The following is a 13669-nucleotide window of genomic DNA, read 5'->3' as shown; positions in this document are numbered from 1 at the left end:
ACCTTAAAAGTTTGTACTGCTCTTCCTGCCAGTCTATTAGATGACAGATGGTACAGCACAGTCTTCACATGGTTAATACCGTTGAGGCTGATAAATCTTTGAAATTCAGTGCATGTAAATGCAGTACCATTACCTGAGACGATTACTTCTGGCAATCCAATGGATAGAAAAACTTTGGCATAGTTTTTCTATAGTAGCCCCTGATGTTGGCAACTTTATCTCATAAATGTCTAACCACTTTGAATGAGCATCTATGTTCAGTAGAAACATGGTTCTATGAAAACGACCAACGTAATACATGTGCAATGGCACCAGGGTCTACCAGGCCACTCCCATGGGTGTAATGAGACTGCCACCGGCAACTTCTGTAGCTGTTGACATTGCTCAGTGTTTAACCACTTTCTCAATATCACCATCCATCCCCGGCCACCATACATAACTTTGCGCTATTGTCTTTGCTTGCGAGATTCCTGGATGGGCACTGTGTAGCTCTACTAAGAGTGGTTTCCTTCCTTATGAAGGTGCACCCCATAATAGAATACCACCTTGACTGCTCATCTCATGTCTTTGGTTGAAATATGGCTTCATTTGACCAGAGGCTGGTTCCTGGGACAAACCATGTGACACTTGGTCCTTTACTTGAGACAGGACTGGATCACGATTCACCCAGTTTCTTATCTACCTGGCACAGACTGGTGAGGAACCTTGGAAATTCATCACTAACATGAGCTCTTGGGTAATTGGGATGTGGTCATTAATGTTTTGCAAAGGAAGGTGGCTTAGGGTATCGATATTTGCTGTATGAATCCCGGGTATATATACAAAGGTGTATTCATATTAGGGCACATCTTTGTATTTGTGCATAAGCTATGGGAGGGATAGCTTTGCCCTCACCAAAGAGACGCAAGAGTAGTTTGTGGTCTGATACTATCATGAAATGTCACCCATGCATGCATCAGTGGAATTTTTTTACACCAAAAATAATCGACAGACCTTCATTTCCTAGCAGTGAATATCTTTGTTCAGCTGTGGTTAGTGTCCTGGATACATAGCCTATCAGCCTCTCTGTACCGTCATCCATGCTGTGAGATTGGACCACTCCCACTCCATAGGGGGATGCATTGCAGATTAGCACCAATTCCTTTGTCGGGTGGTAATGCACTAACACATTTGTAGAGTGCAAGAGGTGTTTGGCTTTTATGAAGGTTTCTTCTTGGGGTGACTTCCAAACCCAATGCTGGTTTTTCTTTAGCGGTGAATGTAGAGAGGGGCTAGAACAGTTGATAAATTTGGCGGAAATCAGCCCTAATAATTTACCATCCCTGAAATGATTGAAGATCTGAGATGTTCTTATGTGCAGGTGCCGCTCTGATTGCTTTAACCTTCTCTTCAATAGGATGTAACCCCTGGCCATCTACCCGGTAGCCCAAATAAATGAATTAATTTGCCTGAAAAGCATATTTTTCCTTCCTTAGGTGCACTCCTGCTTCTGAAACTTGTTTTAGGGCTTCCTCTAGGTTAGCCAAGTGCCCTCTTCTGTGAATCTAGTTATCAGTACATCGTCCAGGTAGACTACAACCTGAGGTATTCCCTGTAGTAAATTCTCCAATGTCCTTTGAGAAATGGCACAGGCTGAGGAAACACTGAAGGGCAGGCGTGTATATTGATATAACCCTTTGTGGGTGTTTATGGTCACAGATTCCAGGGAGGCATCATCAAGCCACAATTGCTGATATGTGTGCTCTTGTCAAGCTTTGTATGCATTGTCTCACCTGTCAGTTTGGCAGAGAGGTCTTCAATCTTGGGAATAGGGTACCTGTCCAGTTTGGCTGTTCTGTTAACCATTAGTTTATAATCCCCACAGATCAGGATTGGTTGCTCTGGTTTGAGGAGATGGACTGTGGGTGCTGCCCAAACTGAGGACTGAACCCCTTTTCTGACACCCAGCCTCTCTAGCTGGTTCAGCTCAGCGACAACCTTCTCTCACAGGGCTTATGGCACTGGTCTTGCTTTCAAGAAGTAAGGGGTTGCTTCTGGATCCACGTAAGTCTTGGCCTGTAGGCCTTGGATTTTCCTAGTTCATGCTTGAAGATTATGTTTTTTTTTAGCAGCTCTGGTAGGCCACCTGCTCACAACTGGAAGATTTGCAACCAATTTTATTTAATCTCTTTCAACGAAGGCTTGGCCCTTCATGTTCTACCACCATTACCGGTAGCTGTGCCGAGTGGTGATTTTAATGAACAGTTACTCTGGTGATATCTATTTAAATATCTGAAAATGTGTTCTGCTACAGTGGTAGAAGTACCAGTGTCTCCTTCCATTTTTAAGGGTTTACCATTCACTTTCACTGTGACAGTAATTGGCTCTGTCTCCCAGCTTTCATGTTGAATAAGGAATAAATGTCGGAGTTGGTTGTTTCCGGCTCTTCTACACTAAAGGTTTCATGGGAGCTTGTTGTTTGGAAGCCAGTTTAAACCTTGCTTTGCAATGCTTTATCATGTGTCCACTTCTGTGACAAACATAACGCTCTACCTTTTTAAATTGCCAATCATTAGGAAAATGATTGTTTCCACATCGATGAAAATTATTTTTAACTTTAGTTGCTAAGCGGCTTTCTCTCATTTTTCGGCTAGCAGGGGCTGTTTCCCGCTTTGTGGTAGAGTCCTGGCTTTTTGCACCACTTTCGGCTGACTATTGCTGCCTGTCTGGGAGGATGGTGCCATTTTGTACCCCTTTAATTGCTTGTGAATCCCTTACAGTGCTTTCCATCACCTGCGCTATTTCTAATGCTTTTTTAAAATCAACATTCACTTCAGCCAGCAATTATCACTGAATAGCATCACGCCACATACTAAACAATCTCTGAGCATGTCATTCAGGGTTTTACCAAAATTACAATATCCCGTTAGTTGTTTTAATTTTGCCACGTAGGTAGCAGTGGTCTCTCCCTGGGACTCTATTCCGTGAATTGAACCTGAACCTCTACATTGTGACTGAGGGCTTGGGTTGAAAATGTTCTCTAATGAGGCCTCCTAATTCATTGAATATCTTCAAATGTGGGTCACTGGGGGCCATCAAGTTTTGAATTAAATTGTAGCACTTGCTCCCACAAATACTCAGGAGAATCGCTGTCCTCTTTTCCTCCCCCATGATTTCGCTGGCTTGGAAATAATGCGAGTCATTCTATATATTGAGACCAATCACCTGTGGCTGACTCAAAGGAATCGATTCTGCCAAGCTGCGACATTTTCGATGAGTATATCTTCCTTTCTTTTTAATTATAGTAGATACTCACAATCGCTGGGCAAGGTACATCAACAAATCTGATTTATCCTTAATGCTAGTTTGTTACAGACAGTTTGATCTTCCAGACTACTTTTCTTCCTGGAGATATTTGTGCACATATTTGCTCCTCAATTTCCCACTGACGATCTGGGGTCCTATAATAAACATCTAACAATGTGGCTGTACCTATTTGATTCCTAAACTCTACCCACAAAGCTTCATTCGATGTCCCCTCCAAGATATCATCTCTCCTTACTGCAGTAACTGACTCCTTAACTAATAATGCAATGCCTCCTCCTCTTTTACCCCCTCCGCTGTCTTGCCTGAAGATTATATATCCCGGAATGTTGAGCTGCTAAATCTGCCCCTTCCTCAACCACGTCTCAGTGATGGCTACTATATCACAATACCACATGTCAATCCTCAACCTTAACTCATCTATTTTACCTGTAATATTCCTGGCATTAAAGTAGAGGCCACCCAGCCTTGCCTTACTCCCTTGAAACTTAATGCAGCTGTACTCCCTCTGACTTGATTGTTTTACTGTAGTATGATGTGTCCTTATTCTGCTAACATCCTGTGTCCCCTCCCCTGCCGAATTAGTTTAAATTCCTCCCAACAGCACCAGCAAACCCACCCACAAGGATGTTAGTCCTACTCTGGTTCCGATGTAAACCATTCCACTTGTACAGGTCCCACGTTCCCCAGAAATGGTCCTAGTGATCCAGGAATCTAAACCCTCCCTCCTACACCAAATCTTAAGCCACATATTCATCTGCGCTATTCTCCTATTTCTGAGCTCACTAGCATGTGGCACTGGAAGTAATCCAGAGATTACAACCCGAGAGGTCTTGCTTTTTAGTCTGCTGTCTAAGTCACTGAATTCTTGGTGCAAGACCTCATCCCTCTTTCTACCTGTGTCATTGGTACCAACATGTACCATGATCTCTGCCTTCCCCTTCAGGCTGCCCTGCAGCCGTTCAGTGACATCCCGGTCCCTGGCACCAGGGAGGCAACATACCATCCTGGAGTCACGTTGATGGCCACAGTAGCGCCTATCTGTTCCCCTGACTATAGAATCCCCTATTATTGCTCTTCCTCCCTTCTTCCCCTCCTGTACAGAAAGGCTAGGCTGCTTGTGGTGCCAGAAGCTTGGCTCTGTCTGCACTCCCTGAAGGAACCAGCACCCTCATCAGCCACCAAAATGGAATACTGATTTGTGCGCGGTACCCCAGGGGACTCCTGAACTACCTGCCTGTTTCTCTTGGACTGCCTGGTGGTCAACCATTCCCTTCGTTCCTCAAGTCCCTTCATCTGCTGTGTGACCACCTCTCTGAAATGCGAGCTTCCAGGAGGTGCAGCTGGGCACACTTTCTGCACACATGTTGTTCCCAGGCACTGGAAATGTTCCTGAGTTCCCACATGGAGCACGAGGAGCACACCATGGCTTTGACTTATTCCTTTAAATTAAACCTTTTAAATCAATTGTTCTAGGGCTCTCCTTTCCTGATCCTTGTTACTGTAGAATATACAATCTATAAACCAAAAAAAGACCTTAAACCATAAGCGATTAAAGTAGTAAATACCTTACCCACTACTTACTGGTCATTCCTTTCCCTTGTAGCCTCTACTGCTGCAGCAGGGCAAGACCACTCTCTGAAGATTTAAGAACCTGGGTAACAAGGAAAAAATGCAATGAGCACTTCTTCCCCTTTGGACCAAATTCCCACTGTGCACCAAATTGCCAATACCCACTCTGGCTGTGCCTCACTCAGGATGAGCTCTCTCCTCTGTTTGTGTGCAAGCACAAATCTCCAGGTCCAGATGCTTTGCGTCCCAGACTGCTGAGGGAGACAAGGGAGGAGAGCGCAAAGGCTCTGACCCAAATTTTTAATCCCTCTCTGGCCATGGGGGAGGTGCCAGAGGACTGGAGAACAGCTAATGTGGTTCCGCTATTTAAGAAGGGTTGTAGAGATAAGCCAGGGAGCTGCAGGCCAGTGAGTATCACGTCAGTGGTAGGGAAACTATTGGAGAAAATTCTGAAGGAGAGAATCTATCTCCACTTGGTGGGGCAAGGTTTGATCAGGAATAGTCAGCATGGCTTTGACAGGGGGAGGTCATGCCTAACAAATTTGATTGAATTTTTTTGAGGAGTTGACCAGGTGTGTAGATGGGGGTAGTGCAGTTGATGTAGTTTATATGGATTTCAGCAAAGCCTTTGACAAGGTCCCACGTGGGAGACTCATAAAGAAGGCAAATGCATATGGGATACAGGGAAATTTGATAAGGTGGATTCAAAATTGGCTTAGTTGTAGGAGACAGATGGTGATGACAGAAGGCTGCTTTAGTGACTAGAAGCCAGTGTCCATTGGCGTACCACAGGGATCTGTGCTCGGTCCCCTATTATTTGTCATTTATATAAATGACATAGATGACTATGTGTGGGGTAGGATTAGTAAGTTTGCAGATGACACAAGGATTGGCCTGTGGTTAACAGTGAGGTCGAGTGTCTTGGGCTACAGGAAGATATAGACGGGATGGTCAAATGGGCACATAAGTGGCAGATGGAATTTAACCCTGAAAAGTGTGAGGTGATATAATTTGGAAGGAGTAATTTGACACGGAAGAATTCGATGAATGGCATGGCACTAGGAAGTTCTGAGGAACAAAGGGACCTTGTCGTGTGTGTCCATAGATCTCTGAAGGCAGAGGGGCATGTTAGTGGGGTGGTGAAAAAGGCCAATGAGACACTTGCCTTTATCAATCGAGGCATAGATTACAAATGTAGGGAGGACTTGTTGGAGTTGTAAAGAACTTTGGCGAGGCTACAGCTGGAGTACTGTGTGCAGTTCTGGTTGCCACATTATAGGAAGGATGTAATTGCACAGGAGGGGGTGCAGCGGAAATTGACTAGGATGTTGCCTGGGATGAAACATTTAAGTTTTGAAAAGAGGTTGGATAGAGTTGGGTTGTTTTCGTTGGAGCAGAGAAGATTGAGGGGTGACCTGATCGAGGTGTACAAGGCATGGACAGGGTGGACAGGGAGCAACTGTTCCCCTTAGTTGAAGGGTTAGTCACAAGGAGACATAAGTTCAAAGTGAGGGGAAGGAGGTTTAGGGCGGATGTGAGGAAAAACTTTTTTACCCAGAGAGTGATGACGATCTGGAATGCGATGCCTGGGAGGGTGGTGGAGGTGGGCTGCCTCACATCCTTGAAAATGAACGTGGATGAGCACTTGGCATGTCATAACATTCAAGACTATGGGCCAAGTCTTGGTAAATGGGATTAGGTAGGTAGGTCCAGTGTTTCTCACATGTCGGTGCAGACTCGATGGCCGAAAGGCCTCTTCTGCACTCTGTGATTCTGTGATATTTAATGTTATTTACAAGATTGCAGCAGCAGCAGCCATATATGTGCATCTAACTCCATAACTAAAGACGAACTCTCCATATTAGAGGTTCTGCATGCTGCTAACTCGTTGGTTTACACAGAGCATGTGATCCTACAGCACAGGATTATTCTTAAAGCTACAGTCCTACGTTTCTCAAAACTATAACTACTCCAGTTAGTGTTTGGAATTCTCCTCCCCAGTTAGCAGTGGAGGCTAGGTCATTGAATATATTTAAGACTGAGTTAGACAGATTTTTGTTCGACAGGGATGTTGAGGGCTATGGTGGCAGACATAAAGGTGGAGTTAAGGTCACAATCAGATCAGCCATGATCCTATTCTTATGATTTTATGAGCCAATGCCCTCTGTTGCTCTTTATGTACTGATGTTAATCCAGCTCCCTTACAATCATACCGTAAACTCTCCCTCAGCACCCTGTGTTACTGCCTGTACCAAATGATATTAATCCAGCTCCCTCACACTGTCACTCAGTCACCTCTCTCACCCCAGTGCCCTGTGTTACTAACTTTATCTCTACTGATTTTAATCCCGATCCCTCACACTGTCACTCAGTAACCCCTCTCCCTATAGCACCCTGTGTTACTGAATGTATCTCTACTGATGTTAATCCAGATGCCTCACACTGGCACTCAGTAACCCCTCTCCCTCTGGCGCTCTGTGTTACTGACAGTATCTCTACTGATGTTAATCCATTTCCCTCATTCTGTAAACTCTCATAGGACCCTGTGTTATTGATTGTATTGCTAAAGATGTTAATTCAGCCCCCTCACATTGTAATGCAGTAATCCCTCTTTTCACAGTGCCTTGTGTTACTGACCATATGTACTGGTGTTAATCCAGCTCCCTCACACTGTGAACTCCCACATCACCCTGTGTTACTGATTACATTGCTGACCCCTTTTCCCCTGTGCCTCAGTATATGCACATTCTCTGTACTGATGTTCATCCAGCTCCTTCACATTGTCACTCCCTAATCCCTCTTCCACAGCGCTCTGCATTACTGAGTCTATCTCTAATGATATTATTCCAGTGCCCTCATACTCAGTTGGGTTGAAATATTGTTCCATAATGTACTCAATATAGACACAGGAATAAAAGTCTATATTTAAAAAAAAAATATTTATTCTGACTGATTACAAAAGATTCAAATGAAAAGACTTCTGGCAAATGACAAATCTTTATCATGCAGAGGCTGGTTTTCTTGGAACAAGATTTACCTCAAATTTGATGGAACCATTGTGAGCGATGTCGAAGGCATTAAAGAGGTAATGAGCATACATACTGGCATCTGGAAAAAGACAGAAGAAAGGAGAAATAATTCACTGCAGCCTGTAACTGGGCACAAATATAAAAACATCTCTGTAACTTTCTCTGTGATACTTCATTACAGTCTGCAACAGTTCTCAATAATAATTCGTTAGTCTGTAGTTCTCTCTGAATTAATTCATTGCAGTCTATAACTGCTCTCTGTAATCTACTTTAGTCTGTAACTACTCCCTATGAGAGTTCATTACACTCTGTAACTGCTCTTGTAATAATCTACTGAAATCTGTAACTGCTCCATATGAGAGTTCATTACAGTCTATAAGTGCTCTCTGTAATAATCCAGTTACAGACTGCAGTGAATTCTCATATTATATGGAGCATTGGCAGTCTACAATGAATGATTACAGTCAGTAACTGCTCCCTCTGAGAATTTATTGCGGACTGTAAATGCTCCCTATAATAATTCATTGCAGTATGTAACCATCCTTTGTAATAATTCACTGCAGCCTGTAACTGCTCCCTATGAAAATCCATTATAGTCTATACCTGCTCTCCTTGACAATTTATTACAGTCTCTAACTGCTTTCTATAGTAATTCATTACAGTCTATAACTGGCTCACTATAATACTTCACTGTATTCAGTAAATGCTCTCAATAATTAGTTACAGTCTTTAACTGCTCTCTACCAAAATACCTTACGGTCAATAACCAGCTCTCAATAATAATTCACTGTCTTCTGTAACTGCGCTCTGTAATAATTAATAACAGTCTCTAGATGCTCTCCATAATATTCATTACAATCTGTATTTGCTTTAAATAATTGATTAGATTCTGTAATTGCTCACTATATTAATTCACTGCAGTTTGTAACTGTTCTGTCTATTAATGCCTTATTCTATCTGTCCTCAACAGTATTCACTGCAGTCCATAGCTGCTCTCTAATCATTCAGTCCAACCTAGAACTATATAGGCTCACATTTTCTGAACAGTGACAATGACGGTCCGATTGTGGCTGCAATGAACATTCCCATGATTCCATACTGCTGCACATTTCTGATAGAACATCTCATCTAGGCTTCCACAGAAATGTGAAGTGCAGTGTCCCTCAGGGAACTCCATCGGATCGCAGGGCAGTTGGGGGAGACAGAACACATGCCCTTCTTGCAGCAGTAATTGCCATACAGTAAGTTCAAAGTTTCAGTCTGAGTGTTAGAGAATGGATGAGAGAATGAATGGGCGACGTGGGTGAGGTAGGTAGGAAAGTTAGTCAGGTCGAGGGTTAGTCAGGTCAGGGTTAGTCAGGTCAGGGGTCAATCAGATCACGGTTTGTCAGTTAGGGATTAGTCAGATCAGGGGTTAGTCAGGTCGGGGGTTAGTCAGGACGGGGGTTAGTCAGGTCAGGGATAGTCAGGTCGGGGGTTAGTCAGGACAGGAATTAGTCAGATCAGGGGTTAGTCAGGTCAGGGATTGGTCAGGTCGGGGTTAGCCAGCTCGAGGGCTAGTCAGGTTGGGGGTTGGTCAGGTCGGGTGCAGTCAGGTCGGGGGTTAGTCAGGTCAGGGATAGTCAGGTCGGGGGTTAATCAGGTCACGGGTTAGTCGGATCAGCGTTTGTAAAGTCATGGGTTAGTCAGGTTGGGGGTTAGTCAGGTTGGGGTTTAGTCAGGTCGGGGGTCAGTCAGGTCGGGGGCTATTCAGTTCACGGGTTAATCAGATTAGGGGTTGTCAGGTCAGGAGTTAGTCAGGTCAGAGGATAGTCAGGTCGAGGGTTAGTAAGGTTGCGGCTTAGTCAGGTCGGGTGTTTGTCAGGTCAGGGGTTAGTAACGTCAGGGGTTAGTCAGGTCAGAGGTTAGTCAGATCAGGTTTAGTCAGGTCAGGGGTTAGCCAGGTCGTGGGTTAGTCAGGTCAGGGGTTAGCCAGGTCGGCGGTTAGTCAGTTCGATTGATAAATCAGGGCGGGGGTTAGTCAGATCAGGGTTAGTCAAGCCAGGGGTTAGTCAGGTACAGGGTTAGTCAGGTCAGGGGATCGTCAGGTCGGGGGTTACTCAGGTTGGAGATTACTCAGATCAGGGTTTAGTCAGGTCAGGGGTTAATCAGTTCAGGTGTTATTCAGGTCAGGGGTTAGTCAGGTTGGGGGTTTGTCAGGACTGGTGGTTAGTCAGGTCGGGATTAGGCAGGTCAGGGGTTTGTCAGTTCCGGAGTTGGTCAGCTCGGGGGTTAGTCAGGTTGGGGATTTGTCAGGACCGGTGGTTAGTCAGGTCGGGATTAGACAGGTCAGGGGTTTGTCAGTTCCGGAGTTGGTCAGCTCGGGAGTTAGTCAGGTTGGGGGTTAGTCATGTTCTGGGTTAGTCAGATCAGGGTTTGTCAGGTCGGGTTTTAGTCAGGTCAAGAGTTAGTCAGGTCAAGGGTTAGTCAGGTCGGGAGTTAGTCAGGTCAAGAGTTAGTTGGGTCAGGGGTTAGTCGACAGTTAGTCAGGTCAGGGTTTATTTAGGTTGGGGATTAGTCAGGTCAGTGTTTTAGTCACGTCGGGTTTAGTCAGGTCGGGGGTTAGTCAGGTCATGAGTTAATAAGTTCAGAGGTTGTCAGGTCAGGAGTTAGTCAGGTTAGAGGATAGTCAGGTCGGGGGTTAGTCAGGACACGGTTTAATCAGTTCAGGGTTTGTCAGGTCAGGAGTTAGTCAGATCAGTGTATATTCCTTTCGGGCTTTAGTCACGTTGGGGGTTAGTCAGGTCAGGTGTTAGTCAGGTCAGGTTTTAATCAGATCAGGGTTTGTCAGGTCAGGGGTTAGTCAGGTCAGGGTTAGTCAGGTCAGAGGTAAATCAGATCAGGGTTAGACAGGTCAGGAGTTAGTCAGGTCGGTGGTTAGTCAGGTCAGAGTTTAGTTAGGTCCAGTGTTAGACAGGTCCGGGGATTGTCAGTTCGGGGATTAGTCAGGTTGGATATTAGTCTGGTCGGAGGTTAGCCAGGTCAGGGGTTAATCAGTTCAGGGGTTCGTCAGGATGGGAGTTAGTCAGATCGACTGTTTGTCAGGTCCAGGGGTTAGTCAGGTCGGGGTTTGTCAGGTCGGGGGTTTGTCTGTCCGGGGTTAGTCAGGTCGGGGTTTAGTCAGGTCATGTTTCAGTCAGATCAGTGTTTGTCAGGTCTGGGTTTGGTCAGTTCGGTGTTAGTCAGGTTGGGGGTTAGTCATGATTTGGGTTCGTCATATCAGGATTTGTCAGGTCGGGTGTTAGTCAGGTCAAGAGTTAGTCAGGTCAGGGGTTTGTCAGGTGAAGAGTTAGTCAGGTTAGTGGTTAGTCAGGTCGGGGTTTCACAGGTCGGTGTTAGACAGGTCAGGGTTTATTTAGGTCGGGGGTTAGTCAGGTCCGTGTTTTAGTCAGGTCGGGTGTTAGGCAAGTCGGGGGTTAATCAGGTAACAGGTTAATAAGATCTGTGGTTGTCAGGTCAGGAGTTAGTCAGGTCAGAGGATAGTCTGGTCGGGGGTTAGTCAGGTTGGGTTTAGTTAGGTCGGCTGTTAGTCAGTTCCAGGGTTAATCAGATCAGGGATTGTCAAGTCAGAGGTTAGTCAGCTCAGGGTTATTCAGGTCGGAGGTTTGTCTGGTCAGGGGATAGTCAGGTCAGAGGCTAGTCAAATCAGTGTTAGTCGGGTCAGGGGTTAGCTAGGACGGGGGTTAGTCAGGTCAGGGGTTAGCCAGGTCGGGTGTTAGTCAGGTCTGGGGTTAGTCAGGTCGGCGGTTAGTCAACTTGGGGGTTAGTCAGATCGGGGGTTAGTCAGGTTCGGGATTAGTCAGGTCGGGGTTTAGTCAGGTCTGGGGATAATCAGATCAGGGTTTTGTCAGATCAGGTATTAGTCAGGTCAGGGAATAGTCAGGTTGGGGATTAGTGGGGTAAGGGGTAAGTAAGATTGGGGGTTAGTCAGGTCAGGGGTTAATCAGATCAGATTTTGTCTGGTCAGGGGTTAGTCAGATCAATAGTTCATCAGCTCGGGCTTTAGACAGGTTGGGGTTATTCAGGTCGGTGGTTAGTCAGGTCAGGGGTTAGTCAGATCAGGGTTAATCAGGTCAGGGGTTCGCCAAGTCGGGGTTTAGTCAGGTCAGGGGTTAGCCAGGTCATGGGTTAGTCAGGTCAGGAGATAGTCAGGACAGGGGTTAATCATGTTGGGTATTAGTCCGGTCGGGGTTAGTCAGCTCGGCGGTTTGTCAGGTCAGGGGTTATTCAGGTCCGGGTTTAGTCAGGTCCATGGTTAGTCCGATCAGCTTTTGTCATGTCAGGGGTTAGTCAAATCAGGGATTAATCAGGTCGGGGGTTTATCAAGTCAAGGCTAAATCAGGTCAGGGTTTGTTAGGTCAGGGTTTAGCAAGTTCAGGGGATAGTCAGGTCAGGAGTTAGTCTGGTCAGTGTTAGTCCGGTTGGTGTTAGTCAGGTCAAAAATCAATCAGATCAGGGGCTAGTCATGTCAGGGGTTAGTCAGTTTGGGGTTTGTCTGGTCGAGTGTTTGTCAGGTAGGGGTTAGCGAGGTTGGGGGTTAGACATGTCGGGGTTTAGTCAAGTCTGGTGTTAGTCAGGTCAAGAGTTATTCAGGGCAGTGGTTAGTCAGGTCAGGAGTTAGTGAGGTTGGAGGTTAGTAAGGTTGGGGGTTAGTCAGGTCGAGGTTTGTCAGGTCGTGGGTTGCTCTGGTCAGGGGTTAGTGACGTCAGGGGTTTGTCAGGTCAGAGGTTAGTCAGATCAGGGTTAGTCTGGTCAGGGTTTAGCCAGGTCGTGGTTTAGTCAGGTCAGGGGTTAGCCAGATCGGGGGTTAGTCAGTTTGATTGATAAATCTGTGCAGGGGTAAGTCAGATCAGGGTTTGTCATCCAGGGTTTAGTCAGGTCCAGGGATAGTCAGGTCTGGGGATCGTCAGGTCGGGGGTTACTCAGGTTGGAGATTAGTCAGATCGGGGGTTAGTCAGGTCAGGGGTTAATCAGTTCAGGTGTTATTCAGGTCAGGGGTTAGTCAGGTCAGGGGTTTGTCAGGACTGGTGGTAAGTCAGGTCGAGATTAGAGAGGTCAGAGGTTTGTCAGTTCCGGGGTTGGTCAGCTCGGGGGTGAGTCAACTTGGGGGTTAGTCATGTTCTGGGTAATTCAGATCAGTGTTTGTCAGGTCGGGTGTTAGTCAGGTCAAGAGTTAATCAGGTCAGGGGTTAGTCAGTCGGGAGTTAATCAGGTCAAGCATTAGTTGGGTCAGGGGTTAGTCAAGAGTTAGTCAGGTCAGGGTTTATTTAGGTTGGGGGTTAGTCAGGTCAGTGTTTTAGTCAGGTCGGGGGTTAGTCAGGTCGGGGGTTAGTCAGGTCATGGGTTAATAAGTGCAAAAGTTGTCAGGTCAGGAGTTAGTTGGGTCAGGTTTTAGTCATGTCAGGGGTTAGTCAAGTCAGGGGTTAGTCAGGTCAGTGGTTTGTCAGGTCGGGTGTTAATCAGGTCAGGAGTTAGTCAGGTCAGGGGTTAGACAAGTCACGGAATATCCAGGTTGGGTGTTACTCAGGTCCGGGTTTAGTTAGGTTCGGGTGTTAGTCAGGTCGGGGGTTAGTCAAGTCCGGGTTTAGTCAGGTCAAGAGTTATTGAGGGCAGGGGTTAGTCAAGTCAGGGGTTAGCCAGGTCATGGGTTAGTCAGGACAGGGGTTAGTCATATTGGGTATTAGTCCGGTCGGGGTTAGTCAGCTCGGCGGTTTGTCAGGTCAGGG

General features: G+C 45.9%; 1 protein-coding gene across 3 annotated transcripts in view; it reads right to left on the bottom strand.

Moving 5' to 3' along the window:
- Positions 1-13669, bottom strand: part of LOC121281109 (Kv channel-interacting protein 1) — a 678471-nt gene that overhangs the window by 46446 nt on the left and 618356 nt on the right. For all 3 annotated transcript variants that reach the window (XM_041193799.1, XM_041193800.1, XM_041193802.1), the window contains exon 4: positions 7913-7983. In XM_041193799.1, coding sequence (XP_041049733.1) covers positions 7913-7983 — 71 coding nt within the window. The remainder of the gene's footprint in view (positions 1-7912; positions 7984-13669) is intronic.

The sequence above is a fragment of the Carcharodon carcharias genome, chromosome 8 (genome assembly GCF_017639515.1).
Source record: "Carcharodon carcharias isolate sCarCar2 chromosome 8, sCarCar2.pri, whole genome shotgun sequence".
NCBI classification, from domain to species: Eukaryota; Metazoa; Chordata; class Chondrichthyes; order Lamniformes; family Lamnidae; genus Carcharodon; species Carcharodon carcharias.
The sequence above is the reverse complement of the archived record's forward strand: the minus strand, read 5'-3'. Positions and strand labels throughout refer to the sequence as shown.